We start from the raw sequence: 25,662 nt of genomic DNA on the forward strand, positions 1-25,662 counted from the left end.
TTTTTTTCAACAAAAAGGAAAACGAGATAAGAAAAGAAATGGAAGTTGACTTTGTGCTTGAAGGAGAAAAAATTAACAAACTATTTATGCCAAAAATATTAATCACATGATGTACCTGCATTGATATTACATCTGCATGATCAATCACTAGAACCTGTTCAAACCAACAAAACATACCGTCCCAATTAATTGAAAAGAAAGTCATACAAAGATAATCAAGAAAAAGACAGTACAAACACATAATCCTTAAAAGTCAACAAAAATAAATCAGATGAATACCTCTATAGAAGAAAGATAATCAACATCTTTTTCCTTTTCTACCTCAGCCTCCCCAATTTTCTGACAGAGCCCAACAATGAAGCCAATTGTAAGTCATATGTCCAGCTAGATGTATGAGAATTTATTACTCTCTCATTACTTATAATTTCAAGTGGGAATATGTTTCATCAAACTGACTGTTGGACAACATATGCTTTCTATGCTCATCTTGCATGCAAAATATAAAGTTTATCAAGTCTCAACATTGTTCTATCCATACAATGCCTGAAATTAAAGTTTTATTTTATAATTAGTTTTAAGAGAAAAGTGGGATTGTAATCCTACACCTATTGATATCCCATCAATGTGATATTCAGTCTGCCCGACATGAATGGGAGTATAAAATCCAACAGTTGGCTTGGAAAAGCAACATTCCCAAATAATGATACAGGAGTTAGCATAGCATTGTTTTAGAACAGGTGTTATTTGACAACACAAACGCAAACAAACACCAAAGCAACAATCTAATTTTCAAATGGGCAAATAGGATATGATCTTTTTAAGAGATTATTTCACTAAATAACTCGAACAAAAATACTCCAGATTTCCACAATGTTTTAGTCAAATCAATGTTGGTTTTAGTGAAAATGCCAATAGTTACGTTTTGGTTTTGTTAAGGTTTATCAAGAATGGGAATTGTTTGGTTTGAAAAAAAAAAAAAAAACTTAGAAATTAAAAATCATTGATCCAAAACAAAACAGGTTATTAATTAGTTCTTCATTAGTGGAAAAATGTTTAACCAAAAGCCAAAGTCCTTTTCTGTAACTCCTACAATTTATGAACTCTTCTCTTCTTGCAAAAATATTGTGGACTTCCCTAGAAGGCAAAACTTGATGTGGCATTTCATGATTAAAACAGCAGATGGCCACTTGGAAAATGGGCAGGATACCAAATTGACACAAAAATGTCCTAAGTTCATCATTCTAGGTGCCAAAAGTTTTCCCATCTTAGGATATTCATTGTTACAAATTCATTGTCAGAAATAGACTAGTCTCCTTTGCAAGGTTTTTTTTGGTGAGGAACATCCTAGAAAGATTTTTCCTGGTATTTCTAGGATTCCTGCATTGATATGGTTCCCCATTACTGACTTCATTCTATGGTGACAACATGTTCTTCTTGAAACATTAATTTCCTCAGTAATGTTAATGTTTGAGAAATTAACAAGCTAAGATTCACTCTCCAGAATCTTTTTCAAGTTCCTCGTTCATAAATCAGATACTTTTAATTTTGGTTCAATGAGCTCCATTTGGAAAGCCAAAGTTCCTCGAAAGGCAAATGTATGGCAATGTTATTACTCTTATTAGATAGTTCTCCCTTCCTTTTTGATCATCCTTGGTAGTTTTGGGCCATGGGTGCAGCTTTCTATGAGACTGAAATGATGTTCTCCGATCGGAAATTTTTTAAAAGGTCATATCAATGAATTGCTTAGAGAGAGAGAGAGAGAGGAGAGAGAGAGGAGGAAAAGGGGAAAAAAAGTGTCTCAAAAATTTAAGGCTTTTGCTGGGATAGTTTCCCAGAATAGAGGGAATGCCAATGAGATACTTCAAAGTTCAAATTAGAAGGCAAATATTAGTTATATGCCTCAAGCGTCCATATTATGTATAAAAGGCACAAAGAATCAGTTTATAACTTGTTCAATCAAATCCATGCAGCCTTTCAGCTTCAAATCTGCTTGATGGATAAGCAGAACCATGCTAGATGGTGCTCCAGGAAAATACCTCTTCCAGATGTCCTTCAGAGACTATGAGGGGCAGACGAGTTCTTTGGTCTCATGTAATCCGGTCACCATTTGGGTAATTCAGATGGAATGAAGTGCTAGGAATTTTTAGGATTAGTTTTTCATGGTTAAGGCTCTGTGGAATAGGATTCATTTCTTTGTGCTAAAACAACAGTATTTTAAACTTTGAATTTTGAATTGAAGCACCATATATTGCACCCTCCTTCCATTTCTTCATAAATGAAATATTTTATGTATCAACACAAGAGATCTCTCAGGGGTGTCCACCAAAAGAGCTCGAAATAGAAAAAACAAAATATGAATAAAGCTAGTCCACTAACTAATTTCCTGAAACATGTCCTGACAGATTGGGCATGATAAAGGTTTATCCCACGAATTTAACAAAATCAGAAAATTATAATCAGAAAATTATAATCAGAACAACCTCTATTAAATAAGTCCCTCAAACATCATTTTGGATTGTGCTAAACAAGGATTTTCCTAGGTGACAAAAAATGCACAGAATGAACAGAATCTGACAAAAATTTTAGCAGTTTCCAGCTATAAAATTGTTACCAAAACTAAAGAACTGAAATTGTAAATGCTTACAGTTATTAAACCAAGGGGAGAAGCAATAATCATGTCTGAGGAATAGAAATCACTGTACAACTTTATGGTCCTCCTACCAATAACAAAAAGATAAATGAAAAAAGTCACATAGAAGATAGGTAACTGCAAATATACAAGCAATAAACTGACACAACATTTCATGTCAAGCAATTAAAAAATATAACGGAAACAGGTTGAAAATTGATCTGAATTACAATAACATAGAATTCACTGAGTATCTATTGCAATGGCAATAACATATAGTGAAAACAATTAGCCCAATCATCTTTCTTAAGCTTCATTATTTCTCTAAATTCTTCACTGAACTACACGAGCACTGGAAAGATACCAAATTACAATTAAATTTGGCAATCCAATCCCCAGAAAAACCATTTGTTTCTTCCAACAGTGACCAGGAAACTAAATAATAACATTCCACATAATTTTACCCTTGGTATCCCTGACACACAAACCCACCCATTCACTAACTCATGCAGAGAGCTAGGTAACACCACAGCATAAGCCATATAAAGCTAACAAGAAATTGACCAAGGACATATAAAAGCATCTAACAACTACCACTTGTGTTCAAGTACAAACTAAAAGCATAAATTTTCATTTGGGAGAACTTCTGTATAGTTATATTGCTACTCTTGTTAGGCAGTTCACCCTTCTTTTTTTAATCATCTTTTGTAATTTTAGAAGGATCCAACCATCTTTTGCTTGTGTTTAACAATTCATACTATTGAATTATTGATATAAATTTAAAAAACACCAAAAACAAAATTGACAAAGGTGTAGACAATGTATCTCTTGGTGTATTCTCTCTTGCTCATGGATCAGTAGGAAATCCAACAAGGGAATCCTTTCTTCCCTCTTCCTTTTCAAATTGTAGGTCAGGACTGAGCAGGCTGAATAGAGGCCCGGTGAAGATTTCTTATTTCTAGAATGGCCCTCGCATTTCCCACCATTAGTTTGCAGAAAAGATACCATATTCAGTGGTGCACTTCATTCCCAACGAGTTCATCAGATGCTTTCAATTCTTGTGTTTTCATTTTTACTTTACTAGAGACAAGTAGGATATATATTCAAAAGTGCTTAATAGAAAAGGGCTGAACTCAGGTACACAGTGTATAGAAGGAGAGAATAAGTATGAGCTGTTTCAAACCCAGTCAGACTGGCACAAACCATCAACCCTGGTTCATCAGATGTAACTTAAGATGCCTCCAAACTCCATATTCATGACCCTAAAATCAAGATTTAAGATTAAAGAATGGGAGAGGGGCTGAACAGAATATTAATGAGAGGGCATCCGAGCTAGGATTTACAATCAATATTTCCATCCACTTACCTAATCCTCACACCAGGGCACCTCCTTTACAGAATCTCATGCTGGAGACTAACTTGATAAACTTGTTTGATGATAATGCTTACAAGAAGGATAGAAGTTTCACAAGAGGTGAAAAGAAACTATTTTGTATCTCTTTGCTATTCTTGCTTTGGCTATTAGAATGATTGTTAAATAATAGAGGTATCTCTATCAGAAAGATAAGGGTGATGAGTTCAAATATCCAGTGGAACAGAGCACTTTCCTAAAAGCGGATTGAATACTTGGCCTTCATCCAATGAACTAGCCATTGATGAGAGAATGACTTTCAAGGATTTATGACGACAGAAATAGCCAATGGAGACAGATGATTGCTAGAAAGTATGCAGACAGCTTTCTTGGTTGGGTTCTGATTAAGTTTGTGTAGTCTCATTATTGTAGTCTGTGAGAAAGCATCTCAGATTATGTTTTAGGAAAGGATACTGATTTAGTTGGGGAAATTAGGAGTAAAATGAAGTTTCCCAAAGGATGCTTAGTTGGCCTCTTGATCAATAACTCCTCGATGTGCATCATGTGGAGGCTAAACAGGATTCAGCACTGAGCAAACACATGATATGAGTGAACCTAGGGATTTTGTTTTGTCACTAACTTTTGTAGGGAACTGCAAGCCCAGGAAGCATATTCTCTTTATGGCATTTAGCTTTTCTATATGGAATTGATTATAGGTTTCTCTGTGCTCTTTTTTAAGGTCATTGATTTAGACCAAGAAGAAGAATTTTCCAATAAAAATCATTGAAAACATTCACAATGAACCAAAATTTCCTCCATAGTTTGGATGAATATTCTTATAGTTTGATCATTTGGATGACAGGAAGTGGTTTTTCCTTAGGTTTGGCCAAGTTGGTTCATCATCTTCTCCTTCATTGACACTCCTCCAATCTTGCCTAATTTAGAGCTTAATTAAAGAGAGGAATTCGAAAATATTTGATTGGATCTATTTCTTTTGATGTTCCCTGTGGACCCTGTACATATCCTTATTTCCGCAGCTCTTTTGGAGATTTCCTAGAGCTGGACACCTCAAAGTCTGTTAAGTACCTGTTTTGGATATGATATGATGAGGGTTTGGGTGTGGTACATGTGTCCAATTGCCTTGCTAAGACATGTAACCAACAGGTATATGTAACAAAGAAAAATAACAACTTCCTATTTTGTTGAAAGCAACTTGGACTCATGTTTCAGATTCTATCTTTGTCAACAGGTATATCCAAAAGAGAAATGAGAAGAACAACTTCCTATTTCATTGTAAGTAACCTTGGACTCATGTTGCACATTCTTATTCATATACCTCAATTTCACCCAAGGAATAGAATAATAATAAAGGGAAATTAGATATTCAGCCATGTTCCCATGACTTAAGATCTGCAAACTAAATGAATTTAACACTTAGATGCACACCACCAACTAACTCTCATACCCACCCATGTAACATATCATAGAGCCCATTATGCCATCATTTGGCTCATATGTGTTTTTGTTGTCGGTAACCTAGGTACAAACTTCCAAATTTTTATGCTTCATTCAACTACAGAAGGCTAATGAAAATAAATTTTTACTTTATTTATTTATCAATGAAAAGCAGATACTCACCTGGTAAACTTAATGCCTATCATAAAGTGATCATTGTTGTTTGCACCAAAAAGCGCTTGAAAGTCGGAAGGTTTTGAAGATTTTTGAACTATTGAATTTTCATAATCCTGAACTTTCTGGAATAACTCATTTTGCTCCTGGTCATCTTCAACCACTCCAGTTCCAAACTCATCAGAGAAACGATCAATGTGCTCCACATTAACCTGAGAAAGCAAATAAAATAGTATTATGAAAGGATAAGAACCAGTCAACGGTTTTAATACTTTTTTTACAAACAGAACTAATATTTATTAAAAATTTTAAATTCTAATGAGAAACAATGAATGCTATATATATATATATATATATATGATATATATCTATTATGAGGTGTCTTGCATTCATGTCTCAGTGGCCTTCTAAGCCCAAGGGCAAGGGGTCTTTATAGAGGTTGAAGGGCTAATAAGCCTGAAAATTTTTTGTCAAGCCTGAAAAAAAAAAAAAAAAAGGCTATTTTGTACCATTTCAACAGTCATTTTTTCCATTTCTTTTAAATTTAAATTATCCTTATTATTGTTGAGCAAGATGTTCTCACATGTCTTGGAAATATAAGGTTGAGGGGAGGAGTAATATTTTTTAAGGTACCCTTTCAAATCATAGATAGTGGATTTTTTCCTCATGATGGAAATAGAAAATCTTGCCAAAATAAATAAAAATTAAAAATTAGAAAAAATCCAATGTCTCTTTCAGGTGATTTCTTTCTTTATTTTTACTAGATTCTGCAACGATTTCCATAAAACAAGGTTTGTCCAAAAATAGTATATTAGCAATGAAATATTGGGATTGTAGTTGAGTAGTCCGCAAGTGTGCCTGGCAGTTGATCTTCCCATGATGGGGCAAAAAATGTGGACCATCTCTCCATTTGTGTGCATCATCCTTGCAAACAAGCCATGCTAATTTTCTCTCTGCATTGTTCCAATGTTATTAGGTGCCTTAAAAAGACTATCCTTGCTTCATAGGACAGGGAAAACTATGGAAGCACAAACCTTCCCCCAAGAATCATGTATCAGGTAAGCCAGGGTCTCAAGCTCAGGACCTGCCATTCTTGCATGGGAGCACCTACAAGTTGAGCTGCCCATGGAGGCTTGAAAATCACTAATATGACACTATGTTCAAACGTTCGGGTATGTATAAATAAAACAGACCACCATATACTTTACAGTTTTCAATCATCTGACCATTCACTTAACTCCCATAAAAGGATGAGATCCATCCCAAAAAATACAATGTGTAGTTATGCAGAACCAGTCAGCTATGAAAATATTAAAAAAGATACCTCCAAACAAGAACTGAGGTTAATGATGATGCCTAAGGGTTCTGCTTGCTGCTACTCCACTTTTAACCAAAATCTTCTCCACAGCCACCCAGCAAAGATTCCCATATGATCAAGCATCAAAATTCAAGTCTAGTGCATCTTGGTGAGGACCTCAACATACTGACACTCTGAGAATGTCATCTATCCAATCTCCAGAAGCTAACATGTTTATGTTTTGAAGTAATAACACTAAGAGAGATCCCCATATAAAAATCCTGGAAGATATGGCTCAAAAGTGATGACAAAAACATGAACATGTCCATATCTCATCCACATTACCATAGATGTATTAGAAAAAACCTTAAGAATCCTCTTCCATATAGCAGCTACACAGTAGCTGGGATAGCATAGTAGAGAACTTCTACCTTTATTAGCATCTGTAAATTCTCCAAAATTTCTCTTCAACAGTAGGGAGTATCTCTTGGGATAACCTCAGAAAAATCTGCCTAAGAAACAATCTCTTCCAAACCACATATGAAACAGAAGGATAGAAGAATAGATGACCAACTTATTCTTAACTTTCCAGCACATGAAACACATAATGATCTGAGAGCTTTGTATGATCTCCTTGCTTGGAGGTTTTACTTGTATCAATGTTTCTATGAGCCATTGACTGAGCTAATTCCCTAACATCTTTTTCTAAACAGTAATTAAATATTTATTCTTTAATTTACTAACTAAATTATGTAATTCATTCAAAGATCAACATAAATATACATTGGCAAAATAGATATATAATCAAAGATCAAATAAATCAATTTTATTTAATTTGATAATTTTTCACATAAAAAAAAACATAAAAGAAAAAAAAATAGGCTAAGAAACCTTGACTCATAAAAAAGGAAAACAAATACTTAAATAAAAAAAGTAGACTGAGAACTTGTTTAGGAAGGAAAATAAAAAAACATAAAAGTAAAAAATAAATAAATATAAAAAGATAAAAGGAAAAATGTTTAAAATGATGAAGGAGAAAGGAAAGAGAGGAACGAAAGAGAGGAGGGGAATGAGAAAAGACCTAGCACAGTGGAGCACAACGAGAGGGAAAGAAGCTGCCAATACCGGAACAAAGGTGAGAAAATGTCAACATTGCTGAGAGAGGCCCAAGATGGTGGTGGTGACAACAATAGTGAGGTATTGTGGTGATGGCAAGAGTGAGGGTAAGGATTTTTTCAAGATTTTTTGGGTTAAAGACTGGGTTGTTTTCTTTCTTTTGAGCCACCTCAGCAAAGAGAATTCTTCAGAGGTTTACACCTCATGAAGCAGTGCACAAAAGGCACACCAAAAGTGCATCTTAGATGAGCTTCAATCCCAAAGGAGTACACCAAAAGTGTGTCAGTAAAGAGAACTCTATCTCTCTCTCTCTCACACACACACACACATATATATGAAACAAGATGCAGGAAGGAAAAAAACTAATGCACTATTATTTGATTCAAAAAAATAAAAATAATTGTTGAATAAATAGACTCAGTTGCTAACAGAAGACCTAAACTGAATCCTTTATTCTAGGGATAAACAACTTCAAATTTAAACTCGTAAAAAATAGGATAACAACCTAACAAACAAATAATTAAAAGATTTGAAATAAATAAAAAATAATAAATAAATAAAACAGAATCTGCGACACTCCCCCTCAAGTTGGGCTAAAAATATTGAGCATTCCTAGCTTGTTTACCATTTTTTTTTTTTTTTTGATAAGTAAGCACAGAATTCATTCAAAGGAGGCAAAAAAGCCCCAAAGTATACAGGGAGTATACATGGCAGCTAAGACCTTACAAGCAAAAAAACCAAAAACTCACCACCCCTTAACTGGAGGCTAACCACTCCAGGAATCCTATAAGGGAATGCGGCTCCTCACCACTATACAATTTAGCCCAACCCCAAATGTTACATACAAAAGAATTAGGAAAAGCCCACTGAACCCCAACTAATCCCAAAACTAAATCCCACAGCACTCTGGCCACTGTACAATGTATAAGAATGTGATTCGCATTTTCCTCTTCACAAGCACACAAGAAACAGCGATTGGGAAGCTGCCACCCTCTCTTTTGGAGCCTATCAAGAGTCAATATCTTCCCCGAAGTGGCTTCCCACGCAAAAAACATAATTTTAGTTGGAACTCTCTCCACCCAAATCTTATTTTTCGGAAAAACGACCTCCAAAGGCCTATCCAACAGGCTGTATGCTTCCTTTACTCTAAACTGCCCACTTCCCCCTCCCTTCCAAAAAACCGAATCTTCCTCCCAAGTAATCCTGAAACCCCTCAACACCTGGAGCAAGTTGCCTACCATATCCAACTCCCAATCATTAAAATCCCTAATAAATCTCAAATTCCAACCTCCTTCTCCAAAATTCTGGTCCCACATTTCTTCTATTGTCGCATTCCTATGAGCTGCCAAAATGAAGAGATGCGAGAATCTTTGGGACAGCGCTATATCCCCACACCAAATGTCAGTCCAGAACCTAATTTTATTGCCTTTCCCCACTTTGAACGCTAAGTTTTCCCAACACCAGCCAGCTTCTTTTAAAATCTCCTTCCAAACCCCCATCTCAAACGCACCCGCAACCTTTTTATTCCTCCAACCGAAGTCCTCTTGACCATACTTCGCCAAGTAAAACTTTATTCAAAAGGGTTAGCTTCCTTATTCCAAGCCCCCCTTTCTCCTTATCTCCACACACCACCTCCCATTTGACAAGATGAGCTTTCCTTTCCAAGTTCCCCCCTCCCACAAAAAATCTCTTTGCAATTTTTCTGGTCTCCTTGCCACATAAATGGGCATTTGAAAGAGGGACATTTGATACATTGGCATGCTTGTCATTGTGCTCTTTATAAGAGTGATTCTCCTGCCCTTTGAGATATATTGTCTTTTCCAAAGGGCAAGCCTCCTTCTCACTTTCTCTTCTACCCCATCCCACCCAGAGACGACCTTATTTGACACCCCCAGAGGCAGCCCCAAGTAAACTGCAGGCAGCTGCCCCACCCTACACCCTAACTCCACAGCCAACTCATCCACCTCTTCCACCTCCCCTATTCGAATGATCTCGCTTTTAGCCAAATTAATTCTTAACCCTGAAGCGGCTTCAAACCAAAATAGAATCCAACTCAAATTCGTTAAATGCTCCTTTTTTGCCTCACAAAAAACGATTGTGTCATCGACAAAGAGCAAGTGTGCAATGTGGACAGCCCGCCCTCTACCATGCTGAATTTTACACCCTGAAATAAATCCCCCTTCCGTGGCCCTTCTGATTAGAACTCTCAACACTTCCATCCCCATGACAAAGAGATAGGGGGAAAGGAGGTGCCCTTGACGCAGCCCCTTCGAGCTAGAGAAGAAGCCAGTTGGGACTCCGTTCACCATGACTGAGAACTTAGTTGTGGAGATACACCACCACATCCACCTCAGCCACTTTGAACCAAACCCCATTTTTTCCATAACCTTCAAAAGGAACTGTCAATTAATGCTATCATAGGCCTTCTCAATATCTAGCTTACAGATTAACCCTTTCTCACCCCTTTTATTCCATGTGTCAATCACTTCATTTGCTATTAGAGAGGCATCTAGAATCTGTCTTCCCGTGACAAACGCGTTCTGATAAGGGGAGACCACTTTTCCTATCACTTTTTTAAGCCTGTTGGCCAGCACCTTAGCCAACATCTTATAAAGCCCCCCCAATAGACTGATGGGTCTAAAGTCCCCTAGATCCTCGGCCCCTCCTTTCTTTGGTAACAGCACCAGAAAGGTATTGTTGAAACTCTTGAGGAAAACATTCTGATCATAAAACTCCTTGAACATCTCCAAAATTTCCTCCTTTACAAAGTCCCAACAACTTTGCCAAAAGGACAAAGTGAAGCCGTTAGGGCCTGGGGCTTTATCCCCGTTCATACCCATCAAAGCCGCCTGGACCTCACTAGGCCCAGCTGCGTCTTGGCAATTTGACACAATTCCATTCTGGCACGCCTCCCTTAACACCTCAGAATGATCAAAGAACTCCCTCTCTGGAGTCCGACCAAGCGAAAACAAAAAAGAATGAGAAGGAGTCCCCAAATCCCTTAAACCCCCTAAGTTTGAAAGAGACCCATACCTTGAGACTTCTTCCACTAGGGCGCTATCTGTCAACAAGTAGTGAAAGTCTACCTGCTGAACTCTCTCAGCTTCCTTTTCCCGCGTACTTAGAAACTCCAGCTCAAAGTTGGCTTCCCCATAGGGCCCAAGTTGGGCTAAGATCCCCATCGGACCTTTATTAAACTGAACCTCTATCGGGCCTTTTCTACTCATAACTGAAAGCCCACCAGGCTGCACCCCAAAATCCTTAAGATGGCTTAGTAACGGCCCGCTGCTCTTTCTTTGGGCCACTGTAGGCCCAAATCGCGGCCCAAACTCCACCTCTAAAACCTTCTCCTTTCCCTTAGAGCCCTTCGACCCATCCACAGGCCCAACCCCACCAACTCCAGCCCCCTTTGAAGTTGCTCCTTCAGAGAGGATTTGCGGACTAGGCCCCCCAGCCCTTCTCAAGCCCAGAGTGTTCTCAGTGAGCCCAAACAAGGACGGCCCATCTTCCGCCCCACCCACTGAGGGTCGGATCATCGACCCGAATTGGATCCGGCCCACAGTCAAAACCCTACCCGTCCCATCCACTTGCCCTTCCATCCCGTTAGTTGTCCATGACAGCGCCTCAAGCCTTGTTCTACCCCACTCTTCCACTTGCGGACCAGCGCGTGCACCTCCATCGCCCCTGACCTCTCCTCTGGCACGATCTGTTGAGCCCCGATAACCCTCCAGCTTCTGTCTAATCGACGGCAACACCTCCCACCAAAGAGGAAGGTTATAAGATATCCCCTCGACTCCAATTTCTAACGAACTTGGCAACTCATTTCCCTTTGTTTTCACCAGGATCCTAGCCCACCGGAGGTTTTCCATTTTTTCCGTCGAAGGATCCATGGCTACAATGCCACCGCACTCATCCCCCACCCTTCTCAGAATGGACGGGACCCAGAGCAATATTGGCAAGCCCATGATCCTCACCCAAACTTCTTCTCTTATTTCCCCTTCTTCCAAACACTCGTAACTTGGACTCCAAAGCTCCAGACCAACCTGAATCCCACCCACCGACCTTTTCCCGGCGGCAAAAAATTTCCTGGCTTCTTCCACAAGTTCGAATTCTAGGAGGGCCTGACCCTCTTCCAGCTAAGCCAAACCAAGCTTCCCTTTCAGCCCCCAAGCGCTCGCCATCAACCACCCCAACCTCGCCAGATTCTCTCCTCCTGCTACCCTAGGGTTCCATTTTCCAACTAAGCAGTGCCCCAATCTATTCACATTTCTACTGATTTCCTCTCCTTCTACCTCCATTCTGACCAAAAGACTGCCCCTATTCCCCCATCTCTTACCCATTTCAGCTTGCAGTCTTACAGGGATCGACTCTTCCTTTTTTTCCTCCCTTCTGTCAAGCCTCGCGATCAAATCCCGTACAACCTCCGCCATAGCTGACCATCCCCCCCTTTCCCCTCTGCCTCTCGAGATACAAATACTATATCTTTTCTCCTCCGCATCTACAACCCCTAACCGTATAAAGCTCCCCGCCTTATTGACTTCGCACACCATGGAATAACTTCTCCCCTTCTCCCATTTGTCCTCTTTCCCATCCTTGACGCACCGATCCAACCCCTCCAGAAAAATCCTAGCGCTTGCCGGCCCCAATCTAACCCATGACGATACCCCCTTCTTGCTCTCCACAATGAAGAGTAGGGTTTTACCTCTTCTCTTCTCCACCTCTACTTCAAAGACCTTTGATTCCACCCCAAAACTCTTTCCTTGCCGTTTCCTCCGCTTCTCCATTTGGTTATCTCCCTCGTCGCCATCCCCTTCACCCTCGCTCTCACACTCTCTCGCTCTCTCTCTTAACAACATATCTCCCACAGCTATGCAACTAACCACACCGTTTACCAATTTTTCGAACATTGGTCTTCCAAGACCTTTTGTCAACAAATCAATTGCCTGCTCGAATGTAGGGACATACGACATGCAAATAATTCCTTTCTCAATCTTTTCCTTTATAAAATGCTTATCTTCCTCAACATGTTTAGTACAATCATGATGAAATAGATTATGAAAAATACTTACGGCAGCTCTATTGTCACAATAAAGCTTCATAGGATCACCATGTGAAACTTTTAATTCTTCTAACGCTAGCTTCAACAACAATATCTCGCAAATCCCTTGGGTCAGAGCTTTAAATTCAGCCTCTGCACTGCTTCTAGCAACAAAAGATTGCTTATTGCTCTTCCAAGTCACCAAATTCCCCCAAACAAAGGTACAATATCTTGACATCAACCTTCAATCGCTTAATGAACCAGCCCAATCTACATCTGTAAAGGCTTTTATGCTCCTACCTCCATTATTCTTGAAGAATAGACCTTTCCTTAAAGTTCCTTCCAAATACTTTAGTACTCAATAAACAGCCTCCAAATGCACCTCACAAGGAGAATGCATAAACTGACTCACAATACTAACAGCAAAAGCAATGTCTGTAGTTTGTATGAGATAAGTAAATGAGTTTCCCAACAATGATGATATGTCCCTTTGTCAACTAGACTACAATCATTTAGCTCTCCCAATTTCAAATTTGAATCCATTGGAGTATCACCAGTTTACAACCCATCATACTCGTTTCTTTCAACAAGTCCAAAGTATACTTTCTCTGAGAAACTAATACACCTATTTTGTTCCTCATCACCTCCATGCCAAGAAAGTACCTCAAGAAACCCAAGTCCTTGATCTCAAACTTGGTAGCAAAAGTTTCATTTCATCAACATCATCTCTTGTTAAGATTATGTCATGAATATAAACAATGAAAATAGTACTTTTTGTTGTCCTGATGTCTAAAAAACAAAGTATGATTTATTTGAGCCTAACCATAAACAATGGAGTCACTTCTTTAGGGTTTTCTTTCTTGTTTTATTTTCCCTTTTAAAAATAAATAAAATAAGTGGCGACTCCGACTTTTCCAAAACTAATTTTTGTACAAAAAAAAAAGCGAGTCTCGCCGATCTAGTGGGGGCGCACGTGAAGAATACGGGTCCACACCGACATTGTTCTCCATCGAGTTCACAAGCCAGGCCATGATCATGGAATTTTTTACATCCCCTATCTGAAAAGATGCACCTTCTTATTTCGGTTCCTTCTTCACACTAGTAAAATAGCCCATCTTTCCATGTACTTGTATCACCATTTGAACGGAGTGGGACCATTGAAGGTAATTTTTGTCATTAAGTTGGTGGGTTTTGATTTACAGGAAGTTACTATCCAGAAAAAACAGTGAGAGCGATTGTAGGGCTCAGCTGAGAGGTTTTTGTCAAAACCTAGGAGCTGCTCACTTCAATCATTGCAGTTTTCACCATGTTTCTTTTTTTCCCTCAACTGATTTCCAATTCTAATACCATGAAACCGGATGCAAGAAGGGAAAAAAATAAATGCACTATTACTCAATTAAAAAAAATAGAAAAAATTGTTGAATAAATAGACTCGGTAACTAACAAGAGACCTAGACCAAATCCTTTATTCTAGGGATGAACAAATTCAAATTTAAACTCCTAAAAAATAGGATAACAACATAACATATAGATAATTAAAACATTAAAAACAAAAAAAGAATCTGTGATGTTATATATGCATACATACATACATATATATATGTGTGTGTGTGTGTGTGTGTGTGTGTGTGTATGTATCATACCAAATAGTCAATCTTTTCCGAAATCTAAATCTTATTCTCAAGCCTAAAGAGTAAATCTTCTTCTCATGCTTTAAGGTTTGTCACTGTGCAGTACAGCAGGAGATGTCTCTACAAGAAAAGCCAAGCCACCACTAGAGATGTTGCAAACAGAAAATCCAGACCATCATCAAAGATTTTGCTGCTGACAGAGAGCCCAACAAGCAACAAAGAAAGGGATTTTGTCTATGAAGGAGGAGAGTTTGTGTCTTAATTGAGTCATGTCCAAAACTCATTTAAGTCAAATGAGTTGTTTCAAGAAATTAGCCAAGCCAATCAATTCAAGTGAAGTCAACAACGAGTAAATGCTAAATGTTGTAAAATTGTAACTCAAGTACCGAAATTGCCCTGAGCCTAACCAAAGCGATACTATTCAGTCGAGTCATATCAAACTTGATCGATACTTTGAACCTTGCCAAGAGATGAGCTTCTAGGGGGGGGGGAATGTCTGCATCCAAGCCATTGCACCATAAACCCATATTTGCAACGAATCATTGAATGCCAAAGCACTCTTAAGTACCTTAGGAGATGTCCATGAAAATTTAAAACTCAAGGTTTGTTTCTAAGTCACATTGCTTAGACCTACACCACTATTATTCTTGGGTTGATAAACTACCTGATGTTTGAACTAAATGGCCTCTAACAATCTCACCAGGCCCAAAAATAAATTCCTTCCCTCCCCACTTCCCTTAAATCCTTTCAGTCCTAAAGGCAACACTAATCAAGATCCTAAAGATAGATTTAAATCTCCAAGTCACATAAAGTCAGGTATGATTTTTTCCAACCATTTTGAGATTAGAAATATTTTCTAAATTAGCCGTGTAGAAGAAGATTGTGTCATCTGTAATTGAAAATAACCATACAGTTTAAACAATTAATTTAATAACTCTTTACAGAGAAAAAAATATTGAATTTGATTTTTCTTGAAAATTATGAAAGTAATTAAAAGTATGTATATTGTTGTATTACTGTATCACATATCATATCAAGTATTGTATAAGTATTTGTAAGATACACTTGAGATAATATATGGGTTGTGATACATATTGATTTTCACAAAAAATGTATCATATCCTTATATTGTATCAATATCATAAGTTTTTAGCAACTAAGCGGCAAATCAACCCACTTAGGACACCACCACCATAGTAAATAAAGAGGAGTGAGTTAAAGTCAAAGACCTCTAGAAACCTCAATCCAACCGATGGCTTGAACACTAATAGCAAAACCAGTTGATGATAGTCACTTCCTGATCTATTTGAGCCATAGGGTCTGATCTAACATATCCCTATTAACATTGTTGTAAGCTTCTATATAATCCACTTTAAAGCCATCCACCCCTTTTTTAATCAAAAAGAAGAAATTCATGCATACAATTGCAAAGGAATGTACAAAGAAGAATGAATTATCCTTCTTAAACCACAAATGGAACCAAAAAGCAGAAAATTTTGAAGAAAAGAAAAACCAAATACTCTTCTCTCTTCTCCTTTTCTCTTTTGGGAAGTACAAGCAAAGCTCCAATCTAGTAAGATCAAACTCAGTAAAGTACCTATTAAAAACAAGTCATCTATGAACAAAGCCTAAAGGGAATATAGAAACTGAAAAGCATCCCCCAAGGCCTCCTAATTCCTTTATCCATCCTAAAAAATTAGAGCATTCCTCACAAGCCATATCATCCATAGCAAAGAGAGGCTAACCACCCACCATAGAACTCCACCTCGGGAATGATCTTACTACCTCGAAAATCCAACCACTGAGATTTCCACAATTCCTGATATTCTAATCCTTGGAAATAAGTAATGTATCCACTGGTCATATCTCTAGGGCCTTCTCTTACCCTATGACATAAACTCAGTCCTTAAATTGTTGAAAACCACACTATTCTGCTTCAAATGCTTTTTCCCCTTTTCTTAAGGGGAAACAAGCATGTCACCAATGATGAGAAAAATACAAACAAGGTAAACAATTCATCAAACATATATCAGTAATTTATGGAAGTGATCTGACAGAAGAATGTTGAAATACCTTGCTTGATGAAGGAGTCAGTTGTATTAGCCTCTTAACAACACGAAGTGCAATGCTTGCAAGTGGTAATAAGATCAGAACCTGGACCACATAATAAAAAAATTTATCAGCAAGAAAAATACAATTCAGATTATGGAGTATTTCTTTTTGTACAAAACTGTACTTACATTTTGTTAGAATAAAATATAAGTTATTTGATAATTGGTGGTTAAAAAAAAATTGTGAGTAAAATACAATTTAGAGTTCTCATCATGAATGCAATTTCTATCTTTCATATTGAAGATGAAATGTAAATGCATCTGATAATAATAATAATAATAATAATAATAATAATAATAATAATAATAATAATAATATATATATATATATATATATAAGAGATAAAATGTAAATGCAGAGAGTAATCATTTTCATAAAAATAATATGGGAGGAATCATATAAGTTACGCTGCAGTGAGCTTTTCGGTATAAATTCACAGAAATCACAAACATGTATACTACTGCAAAAAAGCAAGCCATTATAACCAAGGTTGGAGGATGTAGCACTGGAAAAACACAAACATGCTAGGGTGCAAACCTGCTAATACCCCTATAGAGTCAAACCACAAGCTAGGGGAAAAGTATGAAGAACCTATGGTTGAATGGTGGGGAAACAAATTTACTTATTGCACACTAAACCTGATGTTATAAGTGTGGTAAATCAATTTATGCATTCTCCACTTAAGTCTAATATGGAGGCTGTCTATAAAATTATGACAAGGGAGTAATGTTTCAAAAGAATGATGATTTCAAGTTGGAAGCCTATACTGATGCAGATTGGGCAGGTTCAATGATAGATAGAAGATCAACTACCGGGTATTGCACATTTCTAGAAGGACATTTAGTCACTTGGAGAAGCAAAAAACAATCTGTTTTTTTGATAGATTTTAACAGAAGAGGAGCAAAAAAATGTGAGAAGTTCGGTAAGCAGATTTGTCGACAGAGATTCACGACAACCGGCCAGTTAACTTCTCAGCCATTTGATTTGATATAGCTACAGACACCTTTGGCAATTCAAGATCAAGGGCACTCACTGCTCCCTCCTCTTGGTACATGTAGCCAAACAACATCTTGAACCCTAACCCTAGTAAAAACTGAAAGAGACAATCAAGTTGAGAGCCATGGCTAGATCTAATGCAAAAGCTAAGTTTAGAGCCATGGCTCAAGGTATGTGTGAGCTACTATAACTAAAAATATACTCATAGATCTTTGGATTAAGATTAAAAAAAGTCAATGATGTTGTACTGTGACAATGTTGAGAATCTCAATCATATCAGAATTTTTCTGATCTGGTTGCTACCCATTTTTTAGGGATAATTTGTTGTTGTTTTTTAGGGATAAGTTGTATGTTTTAAATTTATTTTGTTCCTAGAAATTTGGCTGTACAGTTGTAAATTTAGTTTGATTTGTTGTACCTTTTCTATAAAAGGAAGCATGTTTCCCTTCCTTAATTTAATATATGACATTTTTTTTTCTTTTCTACATGGTATCAGAGCCAAGTTAATTAGCTATTCCCTTTCTTTTTCCTCTCATTCTTTCCAATTATGTTCTTCTTCCCTTTTTGTTTCTATTGCTATCTCTTTACCATGCCAGAAATTTCCAAATCTACTCATTCCATTACTGTTGGTTCCAATTCCTCAAAATTACCCACATCCAATTCTCATTGCCACTCTATCCAGATCACCACAATCCACCTTAATGAGAACAATTTTCTCAAATGGTCACAATCTGTTTGGATGTACATTAAGGTCTGAGGCAACATTGGTTATTTGATTGGTGACACCAAAGAACCAACAAAGACTAGCTATGCCACTTGGGATGCAGAAAACTCCATGATCATGGCATGGCTGGTAAATTCCATGGACGAGGAGATTAGCTCAAATTATATATGTTATCCTACTGCCAAAGCTCTTTGGGACAACATTATTCAGATGTATTCAGACCTTGGAAATCAGTCCCAAATCTATGAGTTACAACTCAAACTAGGCGATATTTGTCAAGGTGAGAATTCGGTTACTAAATATTTTAATGTGCTTAGGTTATAGCAAGATCTTGACTTATTCAATGATCATGAGTGGAAAAATACGAATGATTTTAACTATTTTAAGAAGATGGTAGAAAGTTCACAAATATTCAAATTTTTCGTTGGGCTTAATATTGAGTTTGATGAAGTTCGAGGTAGAATCATTGGTCGGAAACCTCTCCCTTCTCTAGGTGAAGTGTTCTCTGAAGTGCATCGTGAGGCAAGCCAAAGGAATGTTATGCTTAAGAAGAAGCTCTCTGGACCTGTGGAAAACTCAACCTTATTGGGCACTACAGCAACAGCTTCTCGCAATCCTAATAACCAGCGTCATCCGGATGACAAGCCAAGAGTTTGGTGTGATCATTGTAATAAACCACGCCACACTCGTGAAACGGAAATTACATGGGAAGCCAGCTAATTGGAAGCTCGTTGAATGGAAGACTAATAAGCAAGGCGACTCTAATCATTTTCCTGCTAAAGCACATGCTGCCGAGACACCCTCATTGAGCAAAGAACAATTAGACCAACTGCTACAGCTGCTAAAACCTGCTCCGCTGACTCCTGGTACTCCTATAGCATCTCTAACTCAGTCAGGTAGTCTTTTGTGTGCATATTCTCTTTCATTATCTACACCTTGGATCATAGATTCAAGTGCATCTTACCACACAACTAATTAATTTCTTATACTCCTTGTTCTGGAAATAAAAAAGTACGTATTGCAGATGGAAGTTTATCTTTTATTGTTGGGCAAGGCTCTATTCATTGGTCTGATAAGATTGTTTTACAATTAGTTTTACACGTCCCAAAACTCTCTTGTAATCTCTTATCCATAAGTCGTTTATCTAAGGATTCTAATTGTCATGTTGTTTTTTGTGCCTCTCTTTGTGAATCCTAGGATTTGAACTCAAAGATGATGATTGGCAGTGCTAAATTGATCGACAATCTCTACTATTTTGATGACAATAGGTTTGAGAATAAACAAGCTCAAGGTTTTATTGGTAGTGTTGGTTCAATCCTTGTGCATGATCAAATAATGCTATGGCATGACAAATTAAGACATCCTAGTTTTTTCTATTTAAAACATTTGTTTTCGGGTTTATTTAAAGGATTAGATTGTACTTCTTTTGATTGTGAAACTTGTTTTTTGGCCAAAAGTCATCGTAATTCTTATAAAATAAAACCGTATTGTGCCTCAAAGCCTTTTTATTTGATAAATAGTGATGTTTGGGGTCCTTCTAAGATTACTACTGTAACTGGGAAAAAATGGTCTGTGACGTTTATTGATGATCACACGCACCTATGTTGGCTTTATCTAATGAACTCTAAGTCTGAGGTTGCAAGACTCTTTCAGGGTTTTTATTCTATGGTTGAAATCCAATTTCAAACCAAAATAAGTATTCTTTGGAGTGACAATGGAACAAAATTTTATAATGATTGTTTAGGTGATTTTTTGCTAGAGAAAGGTATTTTACATCAATCAACTTGTAGGGACACTCTTCAACAAAATGGAATTACAGAACGTAAAAACATACATTTACTTGAAGTAGGTAGAGCTCTTATGTTTGATATGAATGTTCCTACACACCTTTGGGAGGATGCAATTTTAACAAGTTGTTATTTGATTAATAGAATGCCTACAAGGGTTCTAAACTATGCAACACCTTTACAAACTCTTAAGAATACTTTTCCAAACACACGCCTCACCTCAGATTTACCCTTAAAAATTTTTGGTTGTACAATCTTCGTCCATGTGCCAACTCATCTTCGATCCAAATTCGATCCATGAACCGAAAAATGTATTTTTCTAGGTTATGCTCCTAATAAAAAAGGGTATAAGTGTTTTAATCCTACCACTAGGAAAATTCATGTTAGAATGGATGTCAACTTTATTGAATATATTCCCTTTTATAACAAAACTACCCTTCAGGGGGCGAGCTCTAATGAAAATCAATTTTGGAAACAAGAACAACCAAAACCTAGTATTTTTCTTCCTAATAAATCAAAAATCAAATGTTTTAATTAGTGAAAAAGGGGGAAATACTGATTTATCTCTGCCAAATAAAATTGCATCATAAATAGGAGGAGAAACTCTACAACCTATGTCCATTGAACTCCGTGTTTATACTAGGCGCAAGTTTAATTCTAATACTGAGAATAATCAAGTCAATCTTGAGCATGATCAATTATCAGCTCCTAGTTCTCAAAATCCAGGTAATCTTCCTATGGACTCCACTCCTTTACCTATTTTTTATCTTAATATTCCTATTGCAATCCGAAAAGGAGTTAGGAATTGTACCAAATATCTCATTGCCAAATATTTGTCTTATCAAAGACTCTCAAGAAAATATAGAGCTTTCACTCCAAATATCTCTCACTTATTCATTCCTAGAACTATACAGGAAGCACTAGGACACTCGGAGTGGAGATCAGCAGTTCAAGAAGAAATGAATGCTCTTTTGAAAAATAGAACATGGGAAATTGTTGATTTACCTAAGGAGAAGAAGACAGTGGAATGCAAGTGGGTTGTCACAATCAAGTGTATGCTCGATGGTAGCATTGAAAGATATAAAGCAAGGTTAGTAGCCAAAGGTTTCACACAAACCTATGGAATTGACTACCAAGAGACCTTTGCGCTTGTTGCAAAGATCAATTCCATTCGGATTTTACTTTCTCTTGCAGTACATTTTAATTGGCCTTTACACCAATTAGATGTGAAAAACGCTTTCTTAAATGGTGATTTGGAGGAAGAAGTGTTTATGGATTTACCACCGGGTTTCGAAGAAAAGCTAGAAAAAAAAAAGGTTTGCAGATTAAAGAAGTCCTTGTATGGTCTTAAGCAATCTCCTAGGGCTTGGTTTGAGAGATTTGGAAAAGTAATCAAGCTTCAAGGATATATTCAAAGTCAAGTTGACCATACAAGGTTTTATAAACGCTCAAGAGAAGGAAAGATTGTTGTGTTGATAGTTTATGTGGATGACATTATTCTAACTGGTGATGACAGTCTAGAACTTGAGAGATTGAAGAAAGCTTTAACTCGTGAATTTGAGATAAAAGATTTGGGTCCCCTGAGATACTTTCTTGGTATGGAGTTTGCTAGATCCAAGAAAGGTATTTTCATTTCTCAAAGAAAATATATACTTGACTTATTAAATGAAACGGGTTTACTTGAATGTAAGGCTACAGAAACTCTTATAGAACCAAATTTGAAACTCCAACCAGCAAGTCCAGTAGAGGTGATTGACAAAGAGAAACATCAATGCCTCATTGGGAGGACTTATTTATCTCTCTCATACTCATCCCGATATTGCTTTTGGTGAGTCAATTCATGCACTCGCCAAATCAGGGACACTTTGATGCAGTGTACAGAATTTTAAGGTACTTAAAGGGGACTCCAAGAAAAGGACTTCTATATGAGAACCGAGGACATCTCCAAGTGGATGTGTTTACTGATGCAGATTGGGCAGGAAGTGTAATTGATAGGAGATCAACTTCGGGGTATTGTACTTTTGCTCAAGGCAATCTTGTGACTTGACAGAGTAAAAAGCAAAGTGTTATGGCTAGAAGTAGTGTTGAAGCTGAGTTTAGAGTCGTAGCCCATGACATTTGTGAAGTTTTGTAGATTAAACAATTACTTGAAGAACTTAAGGTTGCTAGCTCTTTACCTATGAAGGCCTTTTGTGATACTAAAGTTGTCATTGCACATAATTTAGCACTCCATGATAGAACTAAACATGTTGAGGTTGATAAACATTTTATCAAGGAGAGACTGGAAAATGGACTGATTGTTATGCCCTATATACCTACGATTGAACAAGTTGTAGATATACTCACTAAGGGATTGCCAAAGAAGCAGTTTGATGATTTAGTAAGCAAGTTGGCCATGAATGACATCTTCAAGCCAGCTTGAGGGGGAGCGTTGAGAATCTTAACCATATCAGAATTTTTTTGATCAAGTTGTTACCTATATTTTAGGGATAATTTGTTGCTGTTTTTTGGGGATAAGTTGTTCTATATTTTAGGGATAAGTTTTATATTTTAAATTTATTTTATTCCTAGAAATTTGGGTGTACAGTTGTAGATTTAGTTTGATTTGTTGTAACTTTTCTATAAAAGGAAGCATAATTTTTTTTTTCTTTTCTTTTCTACAGACAACAAGACAATAATAAATATAGCTCATAACCCAGTCATCATGATCACACCAAAATTGCAGAAATGGATTGACACTTCATAAAAAAGAAAACAGACGGATTGGTACACCATATGTCTCCTCAACTAGGCAGCTGGCAGACATCCTCACCAAAGGTTTACCAAATCTGATTTTTCATCAAATCTTAGATAAGCTAGGAATGCAAGACATTTTTACACCTGCTTGAGGGGGACTGTCAAAAGATTTGACAAATTATGTCCAGATTTGAATTGCTATAATTTGTTTGCAAATATTGTAATTGATTTGCATGGTTGTATATTTTGTTTTGTTGCTCATTTCTTCCCTAGAAATCTGCCCGTAATTAGGTTCCCTGATTTAGTCTCAAATTAGCTATAGCCTAGTCAACCTTGTATCTATATAAGTTGTACTCATCCTTTTGAAAATCAAGAGTGAGAAATTATTCATTCCTTCATAAAGTAATTAAATAATCAATTAAAAAAAAATTGTCGACATAAAATTAAATTCCTTTTTTGCCACTTGCATATGATTTGAATGTCCAAGAAGCATCATGTTTTCCACAAATGTTAATTTCACCATTCCTTAAAAATGATACAATAAATACAAGGGTTCAATCCAATATCATAGAAAACAACCCACTGAAAGGCCATTGTGAATTTTTGTGAGACATATATGTTAGCTCAAGCATACACTCTTGTATATTTCTTGAAAGCTCAAAAAGCTCTTCAGAGAGAGGAACTAGGTGAGTCCTTGGACCCTAAAAGTAAATGCCACCTTGAAATGTGGATCATTTCAAGGACCAAAGATGGGTGAATGCCTGAAAGAACTAAGAAAGAGGAGTACACAAGATTTAAAAAGGGAAAGGAATTATAAGATGGCCCACGAATTCTGCATGGTACTGACATTTAGCCTTGCAAGGTGATCCTTGCTAATTCACACATAATTCCACGTGCCTCATGCTAAACTAGCTGGGGAAAAGCCAACAACTAGAGATCAACCTACGAGCAATCCATATTTTATCCAAGGCTAAAGATGAAAGTCCTTTTAACTGTTACAATATTTAAGTGCTAGAAGATTTTATATTATTCCAAAGCCAATTTGCACCCCAAACATATTAAAAGAAAGCAACTGACACTACCTTAGGACGAGTAAACCCATGGTCAAGGAAACTATCACCAGTTAGAATTTCCTCTTTAACTGTCTCTTGGTGCTTGGCCACTTTTGAATCATTCTTGGTCACAAGATCTCCCGTTCTGAATATGTGATTAAGCTGCAAAACATATTCTTATTAATTATTGTAAGAAAATGGCTTACAAAATATACTAATGTAGCAAAAGAAATAAAACATTTCAATAACAATGGCAAAGGCCCACACACCGCATGCATAATATAAGCATCCATGATACAAGAATCTTCTTCCTGGCCTTTGAGATAAAAGGGCTTCTTGTTACAGTACAGTATATCTCGATAGCTGTTACCTAAAACAGTGACAGGCAGTAAGCAAATGAATAAGCAGAAAGACCATAAAAATGGATTCAAACTACAGCAACAAAGCAAATGAATCATCCAAAATTAAACTGTACAAAGAGGAATTGTCTTGGACTCTTACTGTCAGCAGAACAAAGTAACCAAAATGATTGAGTTTTCTGTAGGTAAAGGAAAAAAAGCTGGAAATAACATCTTCTTAATATTAATTAAATACAGAAGAGGTAAGTAAAAATAAGGATGAAAAATCCATCAAGCAAACAGTATTGGAAGAAAAAAGAAAAGGAATGCCAGAAGGCACCCAGAGACAAGATATCAACCTTGGAAATACAACCCAAGACAAAGGCAAAAGTGAAGCAAAACCAACGAAACCCAAGAGTTAGAAAGTCCCCAACAACTGAGCACAGGAGCAGGATACACTCTTAGACAGCTTATTAACTTCCCAGTTAATTGACCTAGCTCCAAAGTGAACGCAAGAAACCACATATTTAGATAGATACACAATCTGATACAATTACTGGTTGTATCTCCTTGTCCTTCTACTCTATGACACTGAAAATCTGTCCTTGGATTTACTCCATCAAAAAGCTAGAAATGCCTAATATCATCACCTCTTTCAGGCTTTCCAAAGTAAAACATCTCCCTCATTACAAACCTGATATCAGTCTGCTTAAAGAATGCCTTGAGAATCCCATTTTTCCTATTATCTTGAAAGAGAACACTAAACCCATTTCACAAGGATTATCAAAGAAGCAATCACCAAATTTCAGCAAAGGCTCCCAACAGGAGGAGGAGCTCAATAAGCTCTAAAAACTGCACCCCTATTTTGAGGAAGCCAAATTAATTTCCAATTCAACAAGAGAGTTAAAAGGGAAAAACAGTAAACTTTCAAAATGCCCCCAGGTACATAGATAGACCTAAAAGAGAGTGTACCCCATCAGCAGCAAGTTTATCATATGATATATAATTTCATAGATAATATGATACCTATAATACACAGATTCTCCAACTTCACCCAACGTATCCATGGCGACATGATACAACATAACATGGGTGTAGGTATAGGATTCTTATTGGATCCTACTTTGCTTTGGATCTAGCTATTTGATTTTCATTGATTTTTTTTTCTTAACTTTCTCAACAGATAATTACATGGAAGAAAGAGAGTTATAAAAATAATTAGGAAT

General features: G+C 37.0%; 1 protein-coding gene and 2 non-coding genes across 3 annotated transcripts in view; all 3 read right to left on the reverse strand.

Annotated features, from left to right (window-relative positions):
• Window positions 1-25,662, reverse strand: part of LOC100254023 (protein NUCLEOLAR FACTOR 1) — a 48,788-nt gene that overhangs the window by 9,619 nt on the left and 13,507 nt on the right. The window contains exons 8-14 of the mRNA XM_002267138.5: window positions 24,368-24,468; window positions 24,129-24,260; window positions 16,765-16,845; window positions 5,619-5,821; window positions 2,645-2,717; window positions 280-339; window positions 116-154 (exon numbers count right to left, since the gene is read on the reverse strand). Coding sequence (XP_002267174.1) covers window positions 116-154; window positions 280-339; window positions 2,645-2,717; window positions 5,619-5,821; window positions 16,765-16,845; window positions 24,129-24,260; window positions 24,368-24,468 — 689 coding nt within the window. The remainder of the gene's footprint in view (window positions 1-115; window positions 155-279; window positions 340-2,644; window positions 2,718-5,618; window positions 5,822-16,764; window positions 16,846-24,128; window positions 24,261-24,367; window positions 24,469-25,662) is intronic.
• LOC132254707 (U6 spliceosomal RNA) lies at window positions 6,497-6,600 on the reverse strand. Its single transcript, XR_009467012.1, has one exon. It is a non-coding gene; the product is annotated as a U6 spliceosomal RNA (small nuclear RNA).
• Window positions 17,710-17,805, reverse strand: LOC132254703 (small nucleolar RNA snoR109). The gene has a single exon (XR_009467009.1). It is a non-coding gene; the product is annotated as a small nucleolar RNA snoR109 (small nucleolar RNA).

Source organism: Vitis vinifera, chromosome 11 (assembly GCF_030704535.1).
Source record: "Vitis vinifera cultivar Pinot Noir 40024 chromosome 11, ASM3070453v1".
Taxonomy (NCBI): Eukaryota; Viridiplantae; Streptophyta; class Magnoliopsida; order Vitales; family Vitaceae; genus Vitis; species Vitis vinifera.